Source organism: Ambystoma mexicanum, chromosome 3p (assembly GCF_040938575.1).
Source record: "Ambystoma mexicanum isolate Mex_15411 chromosome 3p, UKY_AmexF1_1, whole genome shotgun sequence".
In the NCBI taxonomy this organism is placed as follows: domain Eukaryota; kingdom Metazoa; phylum Chordata; class Amphibia; order Caudata; family Ambystomatidae; genus Ambystoma; species Ambystoma mexicanum.
The window spans coordinates 312634937-312654085 of NC_090925.1; the positions used below are offsets into that span (position 1 = coordinate 312634937).

The following is a 19149-nucleotide window of genomic DNA, read 5'->3' on the forward strand; positions in this document are numbered from 1 at the left end:
AGCGAGGTTCTTGGGACTACAGGCAGAGTCAATCACTGGAATAAACATCCAAAGAAGAAATCGTGAAGAGAACCCTGCTGCAAGCTCCTGGACCTCAAAGTGCCCGGTGAAGCCCTGCTGCTGTGCTGACCTTTTCCGCATCGACAGAGAAGCTCCGGATGGAACGACTTCTCCCCTTGGGCTAGTGGGACCAACTAGCACTTAGACAAACTCCACTTTGGCGCAATCCCCGACTTGCTGTGTCTCTCCAGTGCTGCAGAAGCCCAATGACAGGGGTCGAGTGTCCATTATCGAGTGCAACGTCTTCCGCGGAACGAATCCGGCCAAAAGCTCCAGGAGTCTCCTAAGGACACTCCAGAAGCAGGAAATCCCTCACCAGAGTCGAGGACTGAGGGAGCAAGGAAAGTCCAACCAGGATATTCGTTCTGCATCAGTGCTGTTTGTGAGGCGCTGAAACCATGAAGAGCCACTGAATCTAAGAAAATCCATAGCCTACGACATCCTCTCCCGAGTACTGCCGCAGGAGCCGGCCAGGTGTCCTCCCTCATGTCCCCACAACTGGGGCCCAGGAACAAGGGTCTGCTTTGCTGTAGCAAGGAGGAATCCAGCTGGAACACTTTCTTCAAACCAGAGGTTCTGTGGGGGTTGGGGTTCTTACCTTATTGCCATAAGTCAGGTTTTCTCACTTGAGAAGTGCACTGGATTACCTTTACTGAGTTGATTTCAACTCCCCTTGCAGAGGCTTAACAGCTTGTGTTCCTTCAGCGATTTTCTTGAACTATCTGACTTTGTGAAAGACTTTATCCTAGAAGAAGTGCATCAGGACAATTGACTGTGTCCAACTGACTTTGGCTGTCCTGGCTCCTTAAAGGCACCCTTCTCTTCTAATCTATTGCCTTTGGCATTGCTTATCCCTTCATAGGTTGTAATTTGTTGAACACTTAATGCTGGGAAAGGCTTACCTAGATTTCATTAGAGGAGTCAAACGGTCTTCATGTTATGAGAAAGTATGTTCTAACCTTTCTATTTCCTTAACCCTTGCTTGAAACCCAGTCTAAAAAGTATATTGGCGTTTAAGATAAATGCAATACTATCCTTGTTATTGAGGTCACTTCAGGGCGTAGGAGAAATTTATTAGCATGTCCAAAGAGTATTCACCAACTTTATTGACTTTGTAAAGTGATTCCAAAGTGTGCTTGACAGTTACAAACATTTGCCCTTTTTAAAGATTGCTTAACTAAAACTGATGTGTAAATAAATAAATGACATGCATTACTCACCGTAGTAGCATTTCTGATGATTGTATCTTCTTAGTTTCACATGCTGTGCATATACTCCAGCGTCTAGTGGAAATCGGAGTGCTGCATCTTTTTTTTGAAGATTGAAAGGGACGTCGACATGGACATGACTAACACTATCCCTAGGGTGGCGTGTAGTGAACCCAAAATCCCTCACGCGTCGATGCCCCACTGGTTGTTTTTTATAGCCGTGCGGGAGCCTTGTAGTCTGCTTGAGTGAGTACAGAAGAGACAAGGTGTAAGAAGTCTATGTTCCCTCTACTCCAAAAGGGGAGGAAGGGTCGGCGCATGTCAATCTAAGCAGATACAATCATCAGAAATGCTATTACGGTGTGTAACGCATGTCTTCTGATGCTTGTGGATCTGCTTAGAATCACATGATGTGCATAGACTAGCGAGCAGTACCCAGAGATGGTGGTGGGATGTGTGAAGGAACAGTAGCAAAGATGTCTTAGCACCGCTTGTCCCACCTGAGAAGCAGACCTAGAGTGTGCATCCAGGCAGTAGTGATGTGTAAAAGCGTGTACAGATGTGTGTGTGTGTGTGTGTGTGTGTGTGTGTGTGTGTGTGTGTGTGTGTGTGTGTGTGTGTGTGTGTGTGTGTGTGTGTGTGTGTGTGTGTGTGTGTGTGTGTGTGTGTGTGTGTGTGTGTGTGTGTGTGTGTGTGTGTGTGTGTGTGTGTGTGTGTGTGTGTGTGTGTGTGTGTGTGTGTGTGTGTGTGTGTGTGTGTGTGTGTGTGTGTGTGTGTGTGTGTGTGTGTGTGTGTGTGTGTGTGTGTGTGTGTGTGTGTGTGTGTGTGTGTGTGTGTGTGTGTGTGTGTGTGTGTGTGTGTGTGTGTGTGTGTGTGTGTGTGTGTGTGTGTGTGTGTGTGTGTGTGTGTGTGTGTGTGTGTGTGTGTGTGTGTGTGTGTGTGTGTGTGTGTGTGTGTGTGTGTGTGTGTGTGTGTGTGTGTGTGTGTGTGTGTGTGTGTGTGTGTGTGTGTGTGTGTGTGTGTGTGTGTGTGTGTGTGTGTGTGTGTGTGTGTGTGTGTGTGTGTGTGTGTGTGTGTGTGTGTGTGTGTGTGTGTGTGTGTGTGTGTGTGTGTGTGTGTGTGTGTGTGTGTGTGTGTGTGTGTGTGTGTGTGTGTGTGTGTGTTTTTCATTCTGCCACGTTAGTGGGGTTATGGAAAAGGATGGGTAGTTCTATGGACTGGTTTAAATGGACATTTGAGATAAATTTGGGTGCAAAGCGAGGGTGTGTGCACAAAACCACCTTGTCTTGCAGTTCGCCAACACTCCTTATAGAGGTGATCGCCACCAGGAAGGCAGTCTTGCAGGTGAGTGCTTTGAGGCTAGCCTTGTGCATTGGTTCAAAGGGAGGTCCCATTAGCCTGGTAAGAACAACATTCAGGTCCCATCCAGGAGCTGGGTTGGAGATAGGGGATGAAGTCTCTTTACCCCTTCCATAAAGGCATTAATTACAGGAATTTTCCACAATGAGACCTTGCTCTGGAACATGGTGTACCCCTAAAGAGCGGCTGAGTGGACTTTAAAAGAATTGAAAACTAGTCCAACTAGTCCTGAATCTAACAGGTGGGTTAGGTAAACAATCAATAGGATTAATGCCCTTGACATTACATTTCCAGAGTGACGAATCAGTCGGTCTCTGGGAAGCCCCAATCTGAAGACGCAGAGTAAAATGTCCTCCCGTAGCCACCGCTCATGCTCTACGGGTAAGGGGAAGTCTCTGCTGAGTAAGTCAGCCAGAAGATTGAGTTCCCCTAGATTATGTTGTGAAAGGAGGAACATGGTGTGTTTGAGTGCCCACTTCCAAATGTTTTTCGACAGCTTGGACAGCCCTAGAGAGTGAATGCCCCTTTGTTTGTTTAAGTAGTACATGGCGATAGTACTGTCCGTGTGGACTAGAACGGTCTTCCCCTCGAGGTGTGTTTGGAAGGCCTTCAGGGACTTCAACACTGCTAGCAGTTCCAACAGGTTAATGTTATTGGATGCTACTGTTGGAGACCACATGTCGGGCGCCGTCTTTTGAAGGAAACGAGCTCCCCGCCCCGTCAGAGATGAGTCTGTGGTGACAGTGGCTTCTACTGCGGGGGTGGTGAAGGTTATTCCCCTGCAGAAGGTGTTCTCTTGCCCACCAGAGCAGAGACTGAACGAGGGCTGCCGAGACAACCACTAAACCATCCCACTGTCCCGACACCATGACGAGCGTGAGGAACTAGGTAGACGCAGGAAGCCATCATCCTCATTAGTCGTATGGCATTGCGTATGGTCACTTGGTGACTGGCTATATAGTGGGGGATCTGGAACAGCATGTTTTGAACCCTCTCGTTGGAGGGAAAGACGAGCCTGTCTTCTGTCCGAGTTAGAGTCCCCAGAAATAATTTGACTGGATTTTATCTTGTTGATATAGAATCCTAGGTTGAAGAGATCTACCGTCCTCTGGGTATTTGTCTGGAATGTTCTGTACAAATCCCCTGTTATGAGCCAGTCATCGAGGTAAGGATGGACTGCCTGCGCAGGTAAGCCGCTACTACCGTCAGTATCTTTGTGAACACCCTTGGGGCTGAGGCAATGCCGAAGGGGAGAACCTTGAACTGATAGTGGGTGTCCTCTATAATGAACCTGAGGTACTTTCTGTGTGCTGGCATCATTGAAATATGAAATATGCATCTTTCATGTCCAACGTGGCCATGTGATCCCCTGTTGCAGAAGTGGGATTACCTTCTGAAGTGTTGTCATCCAGAGCTTTTGAGGTTTGACATACTTGTTGCAGGGTGCAGGTCTAGATCAGGGCACAAGGTGAGATCCTTTGTGGGTACAAGGAAGTACAATGAATAAATACCCTCATTTAGCTGGAGAAGGGGACGACTTTGATGGCACTCTTTTCCAGCAGGACCTGAACTACTTCAAGCAAGATGCGCCAGTGTTCTGGTGACAGGTGTCTGCTTCTCGGTGGGTGGTAGCGAGGTGGTCGGAGAAACTCAATACAATAGCTGTGGTCAACAGTTTTTAATACCCACTTACCTGAAGTGATCCCCTCCCAGGCGCAGATGAATGAAGACAAGCGATCCCCAACCGGGGAAGCGTGGGAGGGGACCTGAACCAGCGATTTACTTTGAGGTGGAGGCCGGAGAGCCTCTGGGATTAGAGTTTCTGCCTCTACCCTTGCCCCTACGAGAGTTTCTTTGCTGATATTGGAAATTACCAGAGGAGTCTTGACACGAGGACCAGGATTGATTTTCTGAGTTGTATTGCCCTGGAGGCGAGCGTGAGAAGGATTGGCCACGAAAAGACCGGCATGTGTTAGAGCCTCCACGCTGGTGAAAGGGCTTAGCCGTGATCTGGCTAAGTGACTTTAGAGTCTTGTGTTCTTTCTTTGCCATCTCTGGAGCGTCGTCAACCACTTTCCCAAAACGGTTTCAATCCTCCACTGACTTGTTAATTAGAGAAGCCTGCGTTTCGGGTTTAAACCCAGAATCTTTTAACCAGGCATGTTTTTTAAGCAGGGTACCACAAGCAAGGGTGCGTCCCACGGTCTTAGTGAAGTCCAGTGTGTTCTTCAGTATGTTTTGTGTTACTTGTCTGCCTTCAGCCACGACCGCCATCAGTTGTGATCGGGTGGGCTTTGGAATGTCCTGAAGACCAACCTGCACTAGGCCCCAACTGGACATCACTTTTACTTGCCAGGAGCGTGTTGTTGCTTGCGATCCTTGTGGAGTAGGCTGCAGAGGAGGTGACCTGCTTACCCAGGGCATAAAGCTTCTTGCAGTCTTTGTCCAGAGGGGATTTTGCTCTGCTTAGGACAGAAGTACCCCTGCCCTTTTCGGAGTGGTCCTTATGACTAAGGAGTCTGGTGTGGCATGACCCCTGATGTAGAGGGTGTCAGAGGGCGATGGACAAAATAATCTCAACACAGTCTGCCTGTGTGAGAGACTGGGACAGCAAAAAAGGGCCAAGCACTTCTTTATAGAATTCAGTAAAGGGATGGCATGGCTAGTTGGAGCCTTCTCCTTGAGGATATCCTCTACGAAGTCTAAGTTTGGAACGGCTTTGTGCAAAGCAATTTTAAAATAGTCAGCTGCTCTTTTTAAAATGGAGTTGAACAACATCTTGTCGTCAACAGGTGACGACTCTTTGTGGAGGAGTAGAAGGGGGATGCAGACAGATGGTGTCTGGGTCGGCGGTATGTGTCTGTGTAAGCCAAGGACCCTGATCCTCCGCCTGGTCCTGATCAGCTGGGTCTTGAACAAAGTAGTTAAGCTCCTCATAAGAGTCCTACTGGGTTAGGTAATCTGGGTCCTGCAAGATGTCCTCTTGGTGTCCCTGTGCAGAGTTGGGGAACTTCTGCAATTTGGAGGGGATGGGGCATGAGTCCACTTCTCTAGGCCTCTTGGGTATAATATATCGGTGTGAAAAGTCAATGAACTGGGACATTGTATCCATTTATTGCTCAAACCTTTAGTCAATATAGAGGAAGCTGAATGGTCAGGAGCGGAAAGGCTGACCAGAAAGAGAAGATGTTCCTAATAAGGCCTTAGAGGGAGGCTGGGGGGCTTCAGAATAGTCCTCTAGACAAGAGGGGGTGCCCTTGTACTCCTTAGCCACCAACATTGTTTCCGAAAGACTTTTGAAAAGCTTCAGTGGCTGTATGGAGGGTCTCGATGCGCCTGAAGGCGCAGTCATGGTCGGTGAATCCACCGGGTCCTTTAGCGCTTGTGCGCCCTTGGATGGCGGGTCTGTTAGGCAGGATTTGAAGTAGTAACCCTGTGGGAGACTACAACAACCTTGTCATCTTGGTATTGGTAACCCACCGATTGGTATAGGTCTGCACTACATACGTTGGTAGAGTGACTGAGCAGCCAGACTAGTCAGTTTTAAATGAGCCTTCTTTAAAAAGGGCAATATGAAACAATAAAAATACACTTCATAACACTTTCTCAGATTTAAGATAAGCAAGTAGATACTCTTTATAGACGCTTCATACACTGATGTGACTTCAATTGCTAGGACGATATTGGCATTTATATACCACTTTTTTGACTTGGTAAAAGTCTGAGGTTGTGAAAAAAGGAAATGGTTAGGGAAGGAAAAAGGTTAACAGGTTCTCAAAGCATGTGAGCACTTTTCAATCTCCCAATAAAGACTAGATTAGCTCTTTACCAGCAATACAAGTTTGTATGCACCACCTATGAGGGACAGTTACAATCAAAGTCAATGGGTCAGAGGAGTCTACAGGGAGCCAGGACAGCCAAAGTCAATTTGAGCAATGTCTATGGGGCTGAGGCACTTCAGATAGCACAAATGAGAGACCACCAGGAGGTGCAGGCAGAATGGAAGCCCGATTGTTCGCCTCCCCAACAGCCCTTGACTGATGGCGGAATTAACCAGCTTGCCCAGCCCGTGAGCAGCCGTCACTTGCTGTTAGGGAAGCTGAAGGGATCATACACCGCTAGTCTGTGGCCCAAGTGAAATCGGACCGGGAATCAGGACGAACACACCTTTGGTAGCTGCCCGCCAGCCGCCTGGACATCGGTCTCTAGGCCGTCCTGCTTGACAGTGCGGTAGCAAAGCCAGAACGCTTGGGGGCGCAGAGCGATAGGGCAAGGAGGCCAAGCGCGTCAAGCGGTCGATCCCTGCCATACGGCCCCCATGACCGAGATAGCAGCCGGCTCGGTATAGCTGCAAGACCTGGCCCGAAATACCTCACTGAGTTCCACTCTGTCGCTCCCGAAGGAGCCACCGCATGCACCGGTACAGCACCACTGGAGAACCACGCAAGCAGTCCCGCATAGAGCTCGGTGCCGCGTTCAAAAGGGTAAGCGCGGGAAGAGTAATCTATAACCCCCTACACGACTCTCGACCAACGCAGCTGCAGCAGAATTGAGAGAGCAGTGCTTCCCCGTGCCCTCCCCCAAGCAACACTCAAGGACGACGCGAGAAGGAAATCACGGAATCATGCCCCCGCCTCCAACCCAACAACCTCCAAAAAGCTAAAAGAAGCACAGAATTCCTCAAGAGCCCCGTACCCAAGCCGGCGGACGGTAAAGCCCCGAATCCCAATGGGCTGCGTCCCCTTCCAGCAACACGAACACTAACCACGCAAGGCTTCGCTGCAGCCACCGCCAGCCCAAAGCTGTTATAGTGCAAGGGAGACCGCCAGCACACTGCACACAAAACCAGCAAAAGGGTCGGGCAGGGGTGAGCGTCTATGGACTTGCGACCACGGTCGCTGCTGGAGGCGGGCACCCGGCAGCCATCCCGGGGGCCGCTGGCATCCTGCCCCCTTCCAAACGCTACTCGGTGTAGTGATCCTCCCCCCATGACTACCGCTGACACAGCGGTCCCATACGCCTTGCGCCGGTCCGGAGCCCATATCCCCGCTAGCCTGACTGGGACTTGCTGAAGGTCTTCCCCATGCTGCGGCGGGACGGGTGTGCCCCCCTTGGACTCCACACTCTCCACGTCGTAGTACCGGGCCCACTCCCCCGCCCGGGCGAGCAGTGCCCTAACCCACCTGATCGTCGAGGACATTGGCTCATTTAATGGGCAGGGGGGTCTGGCATCGGCGCTGCTGCCCCGGATAGTGGACCCGGATCACCCGCTGCATGCAAACGATCGCTGGGGACAGCCAGAGCTCCCCTGTTCTTAGAGAGGCACAGCTTCACCTCACGGATGATGCCCAACAAGGTTGAAACACATGTATGGGGTTGCTGTTGGTACTCTTGTTCAGAGGAGAATTGCCTAGCATTTCGGTGCTGGACTGCCCCTGGGCAGGACAAAGACTATTATGCGGGGAAATTTCTTGTCTGTGAAAGGGACAGTGAGATAAAGACTTGGTAGAGTCTCTCCCAGGGGTTATTCACCCAAGAACAGGTCATTGGGCTGTGTTCATGCTGGTAGAGAGATCCCCAGACCCCCCCCCCTTTGTTATATATATATATATTTTTTTTTTTTTAACACGCCAATTGTTTTATAATCTTATATGATGTATGTGTGTTTTTCTTTCTGCTAGTCTGAGTCCAATTACTTGTTTTTGCTGAGGGGAGGCTGAGGAGACGCAAGTTTTAGTGTTGTCCCCCCAGGGCCAAACAGACGCAAATCACCCGGTGAAACCATGCTCATCTCTGCTGATCTCAAGACCACCATTGTCTGTGCGATAAAAAGATGGATTTCTAGAACCTGGCCTCGTGGACAGAGTTTAGGAGACCACTCTAGTTATAGTGAACAGGGGGACTCTGAGAAGTTAGCCAAAACCCAATTAAGGAAGCAAACGAGAGCAGTCGAGGCTTATTCTCGGAAGAGTGTGAGTGGGTTCTGGAGCAGTCAATGAGTCCACACAGTGTGGCACAAAATAAGTGAATTTAGACAGTCGGGTATACAAATACAATTATTTATTATAGGTATTATGAACACACTGGAAAATGAATCCAACAGGTAGTATTAGCGCACAACACTATATGATACAAATGTATACATTCACCACAGGTTCAAATATACATCAAATAAATTAAGCAACTACGCAGGCAAGTATTTGAGAGGCAGTCAATGATGAAACCAGATCGAAAGACAATATCCTAACTTAAGAAATCCAATCTTTAAGATGATTGGGCCCTTGTGCCCAAAAGTCACAGGAGCCGCAATGTTTGTCACTAGAATGAAGTTCAGTTTCAATAGGCTTGTGCTGGTGATGTTTCAAAGTTCTACAACAATTTTACTGAATGCAAACAAGTGTTCCTTTCTTCCAGACCCAAGGATAGCCCATGGGGCCTGACACTCAATCCAGGTTCGATGATCAAAAGGCGAGTAGAATGGATTAAGGAGGAAAAGGGACTTGTTCCCAATGTTATCCTATGGAGGAAAGGGAGGAGGAGAGGTACACTGCATTTACCTACCAAGCTGACCCAGATTTTGCCAAACTACTGTGCATGGTGGTTGCAGGTTCACAAATTCGTTCAATTCAATGGAAAAGCAAGATGCAACCCTTCACGGAGAAGAAATGCAGAATCCACCAATCAGACCCCTTCAGGACACTTCACAGGTTGGAAGAAAGAGTTCCAGCTACGGAATCCCCACACAGATGTGGACAGGTGTCCTTCCAGTCACTGTCACAGCAGCTACTCCAGGACCGATTTCCCTTGGATGTGCAAAGCTGAAATTCAGGGAGACGGCTACTAGTGGCACCACTGAAGATCCAGACTGTAATGCGGAACGGCGACGCTTCTGCAGAGTGTTCGGAAAGATTTTTATTTTGGCAACTTTCCCTCAATAGTTTCTATGGATCCCCAATCTTTTTGCTTAGTTTTGGAACCTGCACTGACTTTTTGAGGGGAAGCAAAGCTTTCAGCTTCACTTCCCTGCCTTTGCTCATTTGTTATGCAGAAACTGATCAGTCCTTCAGACTATTAGTACTGGAAAGCTATGTTTCCCTTTTTACTTTTTACCTTTTGTAACTGGTTAGCACTGCACACAGCAATTGCAATGCAGTGCAATGGGGTACTTTAAAAAAAAATTCATACTAGCCTTTTAGACTTGTGATTTTTGGTTATTTTTTTATATTCTGTAAAGGTGCATAAGCAGGAGACCGACACACAGGTGGCATGCTTTTAGCTGTAGACTTAAGAAAATTAAAGAAAACCCTAGCTGACACTAGTTCAAAGAGAGGTTTCCCTGCCTCAACTAAACCACTACCTCTTCAACCTCCGCAAGATCTGCTCCTCCCTCACCTTTCACGCTTCTAAACTCCTAATCGCCTCCCTTATTTTCTCCCGTCTCTTCTACTGCTCCTCCCTTCTCTTTGGACTCCCTGTCTCTCACCTGACTCCCCTAAAATCCATCTAATACTCCTCTATCCGTACTCTATTTGTCTTCTTGACCCTAGAGACTCTATTTCTACCTCACTCTCTCAAGTCGGCTGGCTCCAGTTCCTTTCACAATTGAAATTTCAATTCCTCTGCCTTGTTTACAAGTCTCTCCATGACCTCGCCCCCCCCTATCTTTCCTCCCTCCTTTCATTTTACTCTCCCTCCCGCTCTCTCCGCTCAGCTGATCTCTACCTTCTCACTGTACCCCAGCCTCTTGTGCCTCCTCACGCTTCCGCTCCTTCCAACTCTTGCCCCCCCCTCCACTGGAACTCCCTGCCTCCCTCTATCCGCTCCACCCCCACCTATTCATCTTTCCGCTCCTCCCTGAAAGCCCTTCTTCTCCACTCCCCCCCTGACTCTCCTTCCCTACCTCTCTCCCCCCTGAAATCCCCCTTCCTTTCCCCTCCCTCCTTCCCCCTCCTCCCAAAGACCTCATACTGGATACTGTAACCACCAAGTGCGTAGGTCACCTGGGGGCTCCCCCCCCCTTCACCTCCCTCCTTCCCCCTTCCTCCCGCTGACCTCAAATCAGACATCAACAGCCCCTTCACCTACCTCCTCTCCCCTCCCCCCCACCTCTCTTTTTGAGTAAATTGTTCTACATACTGTACCACTGGTTTGTTTCACGTTTGTAAATTATGCTTCTTTCATTATTGTACCTGTTATTCTGTAAAGCGCTTTGGAGTAAAGCGCTATATGAACTCAATAAATATAAAAATAAACAAATACAAGGGGTCTGTCAGGATGTAAGTCTTAAGCAAAAGAGTCCATCATCCTGTGTCTAAACCTATTTCTGGCCCTTACACTACAAACTAAACTAAGGCAAAAAGTTGGACCTCGGTCCAGAAGAATGGCTCCTTTTGTGTGACTCAAATGAAATGCTCTTCTTGAAGGATGCAAATCAAAAGGTCTCAAAAGGTTCCTTGTATTTGGCTCCAGCAAGGCACATAGAAAGTCTTGTATCTTCACAGTGTTTGGTTTCTCAGTGGTTTTCCCACTGCCAGGCCAACTACCTTCCCTTTCCCTGGTCTTTGTAGTGAAACTCACGATGCCAAGAGAACGTCTTTCCCAACTTTTCACAATATTTTTCGAGACTAGGGAAAATGTCTACCTTCCCCAGTTCTTCCTCTGGCTCTTCACAATGTCAAGAGAGTGCTTTCTCCTCTTGGCTCCTTTCACAATGCGTACAGTGTTCACAGCCCACCTGGTTCACTATCCTGCCAGATACTGTAACTATGAAGGTGATTTTTGGAAGTAGATCATTCTTGGATATGGGCACGACCCCTCTTGGCGCTTCACGGCTACCCTATACATATACCCGGTTCACTATCCTGCAGGTATTCTCTTTGTCAGGTTGTAGGCCCCTTCGTATTGCTTTCTTTTCTCTCGGATCCCAGACCTGCAGTCCTTCTGCTCTGTACTTGGGCAGACCCGGTTCAGCAATCCACCAGGTACTGTGGCTACGAGGATATCTGGGGATGGTCATACTTAATATGGCTTTTCGGGCATCTCAGCAACCACCCCGGAATCCCAGATACCTGTGCGGGGCTGGCTGGCAATCTACGGTCTGTTGCAGGCTTCCCTTTCTGTTCGTCTGGTTCTTCCAAGGAGGATCTCCCTGCTGCGGCGTATCTGCAGTGTTTCTCGTTCTGCGGATTGCAGTCCCTCGAGCTGTGCGTACCAGCACTCTTGCTCAACTGGGCGCCTGCTTACCTTCTGGCTCAGCTGCCCCGTGTTTGGCAGACCTTTCCGTGATTGCTCCACCTCCGAGTAAGCGTCCCAGTTTCTGCTCTCTGGCGCTGTCTCGCTATCCGGCTGCCTCCGAGTCGCCAGGTTCCTCCAGGGAGGATCTCTCCTAGTCGCCGTTTCCCTCTTCTCTTTGGAATGGGTTGGAAAAGACTAGACCGCTCACTCAGATTTTCAGTAGTGCTCTCTACGCTTCTGTACTTCTACCTCGTCCCAGTACTGATCTTGAGGACTCCTATTGAGTCAGTTGGTCTCTTCGTCTCACAACATAAGGGATATAGGTCCCTTGAGAAGTCACGCTCTTCCTCGCCCCAGTATTTCCTACCTTATTGGTTTTAAGAAAAGAGACAGGAACACTAGGGATGGTGTTGTAGGGGATTGTTGAGGAAGTTTGGTTAAGGTGAAGTGGTCTATGGGGATACCGCGTTCTGCCCAGGTTGTCACTAACCCGATAGGGGGCTTCCCTCCCCATGATAGCCACTTGCTGAGTACCACCCCCAGGAGGACCATTGGATAGCAGCCTCAACTCCCTGGCCTCATAGGAAGAGTCTCCCGCAAAGGGTGTGGGGAGGAAGTGACATTGGGGGATTCGTCACAGTGTCTAAAGAGAAGCTGGTGGCAGCAGATATATTTTTCCCATTTTTGTGTTATTGCTAGTGTGCACATTCATGTTTACCATGTAAGGTCACTAAACGTGGCTAGTGCCATGAAATGGCCATGGAACTAGATTTATTTGGCTATATTTTTGTCTGGATTTCTTATTGCCATGCCAGGACAGGAAATCCCATATAGAGCCATGAATTCGCACAGGGAAGCTGCTGCTTTTGCTGGCGTGCGTGTTCGGTGTGCGTGTGGCCAGGAAGTGGGCGGGTCTCTCTGTTCCCACTCTTGTGTGGTGTCAGAGACTGGGTGTAGGACATGAGTGAAACCAATAGTTGTCTCTAATTAGACTTGCTTCCAGGCTGGATTTCGCATAATAGGACTCCTCCTGCACCCATTTCTTCAGATCAGCCTTGGAGCCATAAATCCCCCTGTAGATGAACAGCTGACTGAAGACGACCCTTGAAGAGGCCCAGCATCCCTTCCTGTGTCTGGCCCAATGAAGACCTGGTGAGCTACCTGATCTGTGAAGGCCCTGTGCAGTACTTCAACCCCTGGACTGGTGGAACCAACCAGTCTCGACATGTTCGAGGATTCAGCTGTCCTCAGCCTTCAGAAGTGTCTCTGGACCACTAGGTGGACTGTCCAGGTCTCCAGTGGGCTACCTCGCTAGAGCAGTCGTTCTTCCGTGTTTGTACCCGGATCATCATTGGTCGCCAGCTAGTACAAGTCGCATCCCCTCTGAATTTCAGTGTCCCAGCCTCAAAGGACCCGGTCCTAGGGAAGAGTCTTCAACCGCGACTGGAAGGACGCCTTCCGTTGTCTGTGTGTGGTGGCCATCACTGAAACTCACCTTCCACCGCATTCGAGAATCTTGTATTTCTTCATTGCCAAGGGCTGCATCTTGCATCTGGACCTTAGTGAAAGAATACTTGCACCCGCAGCTCCCAGAAAACTCTCACCAGAACCAACAGCGGAAAATCCAACCTCCAGCGACCCCCAGATGACCAATCAAGTAATCGGAGTCAGGCGGGTAAGTAAATGCAAAGCATTTGTCCGTCCCGGTCCTCTATAGGATAACAACGGAAACCAGTCCTTATGTATCTTAAAGGAATGGTTCGCCGAAAAATTTTTATTTAAAAAATAGATGGGCAATATAAAAAAAAAAACGATTGGCATTTTTTTTTTAAGTCCCTATGTAAAATTTTGAGCAATTCAAGCTCAAAGATAGCACATGGGGGCAATCATTTTGTGAAATGGATGCCCGCCGCTGTGCTCGCTTTGGCTTTTGCGGCACTAATGAAGGAAAAGCCAGCCAGCTGTAGTAAACAAAAGCTTCCACTGGGTGGCTTTTCCTTCATTGGTGCTGTACGCGGAGGGCGGGGACCGGAGACTACAGGCAGAAAAGCTGCAGCTGCATCTCGGTCATTAGTGCCACAAAAGCAAAAGCCAGCACAGGCAGACATCCATTTCACAAAATGGATGCGCACATCTGCTTGCTTTGGCAAATTATTTTGCTTGAATTGCTCCAAATTTTACATAGGGACTTCGAGAAAAAAAAATGCCAATCGTTTTTTTTTTATATTGCCTATCTATTTTTGAAATAAAATGTTTTGGCCGAACCATTACTTTAATCTCTTATCCCACTGCCTTTTGGTCATCGAACCTAGGTGGTATTTTCTGAAAGGATAAGAACACAATGTACTTACCTAGTAACCTTGTTGAATATTTTCTGTGAACTTTCACCAACACAAGTGAAATTAGAACTTGCCTACAGAGACTACATTCTGGGGAGAAGCATTGTGGCTCCTGTAACGTTTGGGCACAAGGCCCAATTTTTCTTAGGGGATTGGCCTGCAGAAGTTAGGAGAATTCACTTGTGGCTTTGTTCCATCTGTACTGCATTCATTTACTTACCTGCTGTGTTGAGTAAGTATTCTGAATGCATTTTAAGAACCTATGGTGAATGTATACATGTTCATTATGGAGTATTGTGTGATAATATCACCTGCTAGCTTAAGTTATTAGTGTGTGTAAAAGGCCTAGTATAAACCTTTGTATTTATATACATTCCTGTTTTGATCATTATGTATTATATTGTGTGGACTCATTGAGAGACCCTGACCCCACTTGCACTCTCCTGAGAATAGTCATGCCCGCTGTCCACGTTTATCTTGATTGGATTTTCTCTAACCTCTAAGAGTTCCCTGTTCACTATAACTTGGGTGGCCTGCTAAAATCTGTCCACCAGGCCAGACACTAGAAATTTATTGTAACAGTGGTTCTCCAAAAACATGAGCTGGGCTGAGTATTGAAATGTCATACATAAACAAGGCACACATGCTTACCCCAGAGACAATTTCTCCCATTCAGATCTATTTCACTGGTAACCGGATTTGCAGGTCCCAAAAAATTGGCTCTCATGCTGAGGTTACACGTTCTTCTATAGAAGAGAGGTTTGCTCATAAATTGACACGAAAGAGCCCTCACCTTTACGCAGAACACGTTTCTTAGCCCGGATATCTGTTTCCAGCTCTGCTGCTCGGATGTAGATTCTTACAGACTGAGGCAAATGACGCACTGCCTGTGCCACCACTGCTTTGGCTGTGTCACCAGGTTGCAGGCGGGCAGCTTCCAGCCAAACATCTTCACTCTGCACAGAAAATACCAAACAATCAGAGGTATCATGGTAAGAGAAGACACCAATGTGCCCAAGCAATCATTTATCAGTTCTGAGTGATTACATGAGAATTCTGAGCTATTGCTTGGAATCCTTAAAGCGAAAAGATGAGTGTTCCCCCTATAAACATCTACACGTCCACAGCTTCTGCTTGTGACTCGCTCCAGTGGCAAGATCGTTTGCTTTATGGTGTGGGCTATCACAACAAATTTATGCTTACTGCACTTTTAGGTGGATGATCTCCCATTTTCTTTAATCTCTACCAAAGTAATTCTGCTTGTAATAGTAAGAGCTGGAAAGGTCTGGAGGGCATTGTCAGACCGTGGAACTGGTCTTCTTGCAAGAAAATAAGTGCAAGGGTTCCCTTTCCAATGCATCGCAGGATGTTAGGCAAGACTGTATGCAGTAACCCTGTGGGAGACTACACCAGCCTTGTCCTCTTGGCAATAGATAACCCAACTATTGGTATAGGTCTCTACTACACAAGTTTGTAGAGTGAGCAGCCAGACGTATCTCAAGAGGGGTACACATGTGAGCTGTAGAGATGCAACAGAGTTTCACAAATACAAGTATTCATATAACACGTATACTCAAGGTTTTCTAGTAAAAGAATGATTTATTTATTTAACAGTCAGTTTTAAATAAGCCTTCTTTGGGAAGGGGCAATTGGCAACAATAAAAATACACTTCAAAACACTTCCTCAGATTTAAGTTAAGCAAGTAGATACCCTTTTGGGACGTCACGCACACACTTCCTACACCCTGAGGTGACTTGAATAGCTAGGACACTGTGGACATTGATATATCACTTATTAACACTTAATGCAATACTGAGGTTTGCGGAAAAGGAAAAGGTTAGGGAAGGGGAAAGGTTAACAGGTTCTCAGAATATGTGAATACTTTACAATCTTCCCAATGCAGTGTAGGTCAACCCTTTCCCAGCAATACAAGTAACTTATGCACCACCTATGAGGGACAGTTAAACATAGAGTTAATGGGTCAGAAGAGTCTGCAGGGAGCCAGGACAGCCAAAGTCAATTGGGACAATGTCTCGGAAGCTGAGGCACTTCTTCAGATAGCACAAAAGTCTTGCACAGGCTTGTGGAGGCAAAGCTGCAAGCAACTCTGCAGAAAAAGCAGCTACTGCAAGTCTCCAGTGAGAAGAAGAGGATCCAGCTGGATTCTGTTCAGGTTTCAGGGGCGAATGAGAACCCTGGGTCTCATTCGTGGAGAGAAGAGGTAGGATGTCTGGAGGACTCCAGCACTGCAGTTTGAAGCTCGGCGGCGGCAAAGGGCTCATTCCAAATCAGCAGCACTTTGTGGTTTCAGCTACCAGTCAATAGCACAACCGTGGTTCCTGGACACCTTGTGAGCTTCCCTTGCTTCTGGGATCCAGCACTCTGTTGAGGTGGCTCAGGCTTGAGGGTCCTTAGGATCTTCCTGGAGCTCGGGTCCAGTTTAAAGACAAAGCACTCGTTTCTGGTGTTCCTGACCCCTAGCACTCTGTTCCACCAGTAGCAAGGAAATACAGCCAGCAGGGAGAGGGTTTCCAGCAAAGTTAGTCTTGGGGTCAGTTGGTCCCACCAATCCAAGGGTAGATGTCATCCGTTCTGGGCTTCTCTCGTCCATACGAAATTTGGTGCTTCAGCACTGCAGCAGGGCTTCACCAGGCAAACCAATGGTCCAGGATGATGCAACAAGCGTCTCTTTTTTCTTTCTTTGGATTCTTCGTCCAGCGGTTAACTCTGCCTTCTGTTCAAGAGACCTCGCATTTTATACAAGTTTCTCCCTTTCAGTGTAGCTGTTACTCACACAGCAGGGTGGCTGCCCTCCAAGGACAGGCAGCCAGCCAATCACCTGTGGGTGCATTCAGTTAACTAAGGAGCATAATGACAGGGATTTGTTGGGCACCTCGCTCGCTTCCTGCCTTGCCAGACACACTGGAGCCGGAGGAAGGCTTCAGCAGTGAAGCCCGCCAAAGGCAAAACGAACCAATGGGTTAAACTTGGTTTGGCGCTCAGAGTAAATCCAAGAAAGACCTCACATGCAAAAAATGGCGAAAAAAAGACGACGGGGGCCATTTTCACAAAATGGGCACCCATGGGTGCAATACTGCAGATGCGGATTCAGCCTGAGGTCATTATGCACAATGGTAGGAAAATTAAACCACTGCCGCCAGCCATTAAATGTAGTGAGGTTAACAAAAAATATTACATGAGTAAGTAGGAAAAAGGGCTACTAAGTAAACACCCCCCCCCATGACTTCCACATAAAATGGGGTGTACTGGACCTATATAGGAAAAACCAGTAAGTAAAGTCAATTTCACTTTACTACTCTTGGGAACAGTAGTTTACCCAAGAGAAGGTATTTAAACACTAAGAGAAATCCAAAGGACTTTGCTGTGACACTGCACTGAGGGTCCTGTGTGTCACAATACAAAAGGGGATGCCTATGGAGTTTGTCAGACTTTGTTCAGCTGAGCGTGGGAGAGCGGTCGCCGGTAGCCCTGAGGGAACTGCAGGCCAAGGAAGCCCTGCCCGGCCCTTGCGGGCCTCCGTGAGTGGATTTGCCTTTTTTTTAAAATCAAATTATTTGCTTTTCGCGCTCTGAGCGCGTTGTTGTGCCTGCTCCTGCTCCCCCCTCCCACTTCCTGGTCCTCCTCTCCCTTCCCGCCTCCCTGCCCGCCCACCCCCCCTCCCCTTCCCTTCCCTTCCCTTCCTCTCCTCCTTCTGGCCTATAACCACCCCCCTCCTGGGCAGCCCTCTGCCCGGCAGCCCTCTGCCCGGCAGCCCTCTGCCCGGCAGCCCAGGGTGACTCCTACAGTTGTGGCTCCCTGTGTGTCTGCAGGTGTCCGCAGGGGATGCCTTACGCCAGTTTCACTTGCTATCTCCACCTTCCCCCGGCCCACCCCACCTACACCTGGTCACTACGTTCGCATTGTGTCTTCACCTCACTGTGTTCCAAAGTTGTGGTAAACTAGGGTTTTCTCCCCTTGCAGGATTCTCAAACTTAGGTGGCCTCTCCACTGTGTACCTAATACGCATTTACTGTTTTTTTTTTCTGAAATGTGGTAAACTTGTGCTTGCCGCTCACTTCCTGTCTGCGTGCTCTCGTATCGTCTGTCTTACCCCCCCCCACTCCCTCCTACTCCATGGTGCTCTCTATCTCGCCTATCTTCTCTAACTGCTTCTCTATTGACTATCCTGCTCTCCTCACTAAATCTGGTAGGAAAAAGTTTAAAAAGGACATCCTGGTCTCCAACCCAGGCCTCCCTATCGCTGACACCTACACTAGTGCCTGCTCCAAGGAAACTCTCACTGACATCCTCTTTTTCGTGCCTTCGCCTGACCTATGGACCCTTCATATGGTCTCTGTGCTCTCTCCTTTCTCCTCTTCTCCCATTAATGGTGGCACCCATTGGGTTGTCCTCTTGGCCCCTTTACGCTCCTCTAAGGCCATCATTAATGTCTATGCTAATGGGACCGTCTTGGTCCAAGGCCCTCAGGTCAACCTTCACCTCTTTGATAGACGCTTCCCACGCCTCATCAACTTCCTTTCCTCTCCTGCTGTCCCCCCTCCTCTGTCCTCTGCCCTTGCCTCTACCCTCCCTCCCTGCCCCCTCTCGTGCTCCTTCTTCACCTCCTTCTTCTACACCTCCGCAGGGCTGACCTCTGATCTGTACCCCTCCCCGGAAGTTCTTCAAGGATAGCAACCTTCTCCACATTGCCACTCTTAACTCTCGCTCTGCCATCAAGCATTCCTCTGATATCTGTCGCTTTCTTGAGGAACTGGACCTTGATGTCCTCGGTCTCACTGAGACATGGTTCACAGCCAGCTCTGCCACCAGCTTTGACACACTCCTACCTGACGGTTACAAGATCCTCTCCATGCCCAGGCCCAACCGTGCAGGGGGTGGTGTTGCCCTTATCTTCCCTGAGTGGATTCCTGCCACTGTTACTCCTACG

General features: G+C 48.5%; 1 protein-coding gene across 1 annotated transcript in view; it reads right to left on the bottom strand.

Annotated features, from left to right (window-relative positions):
* Positions 1 to 19149, bottom strand: part of PRPF6 (pre-mRNA processing factor 6) — an 845164-nt gene that overhangs the window by 561771 nt on the left and 264244 nt on the right. The window contains exon 9 of the mRNA XM_069650843.1: positions 14994 to 15156. Within this exon, the coding sequence (XP_069506944.1) occupies positions 14994 to 15156 (163 nt within the window). The remainder of the gene's footprint in view (positions 1 to 14993; positions 15157 to 19149) is intronic.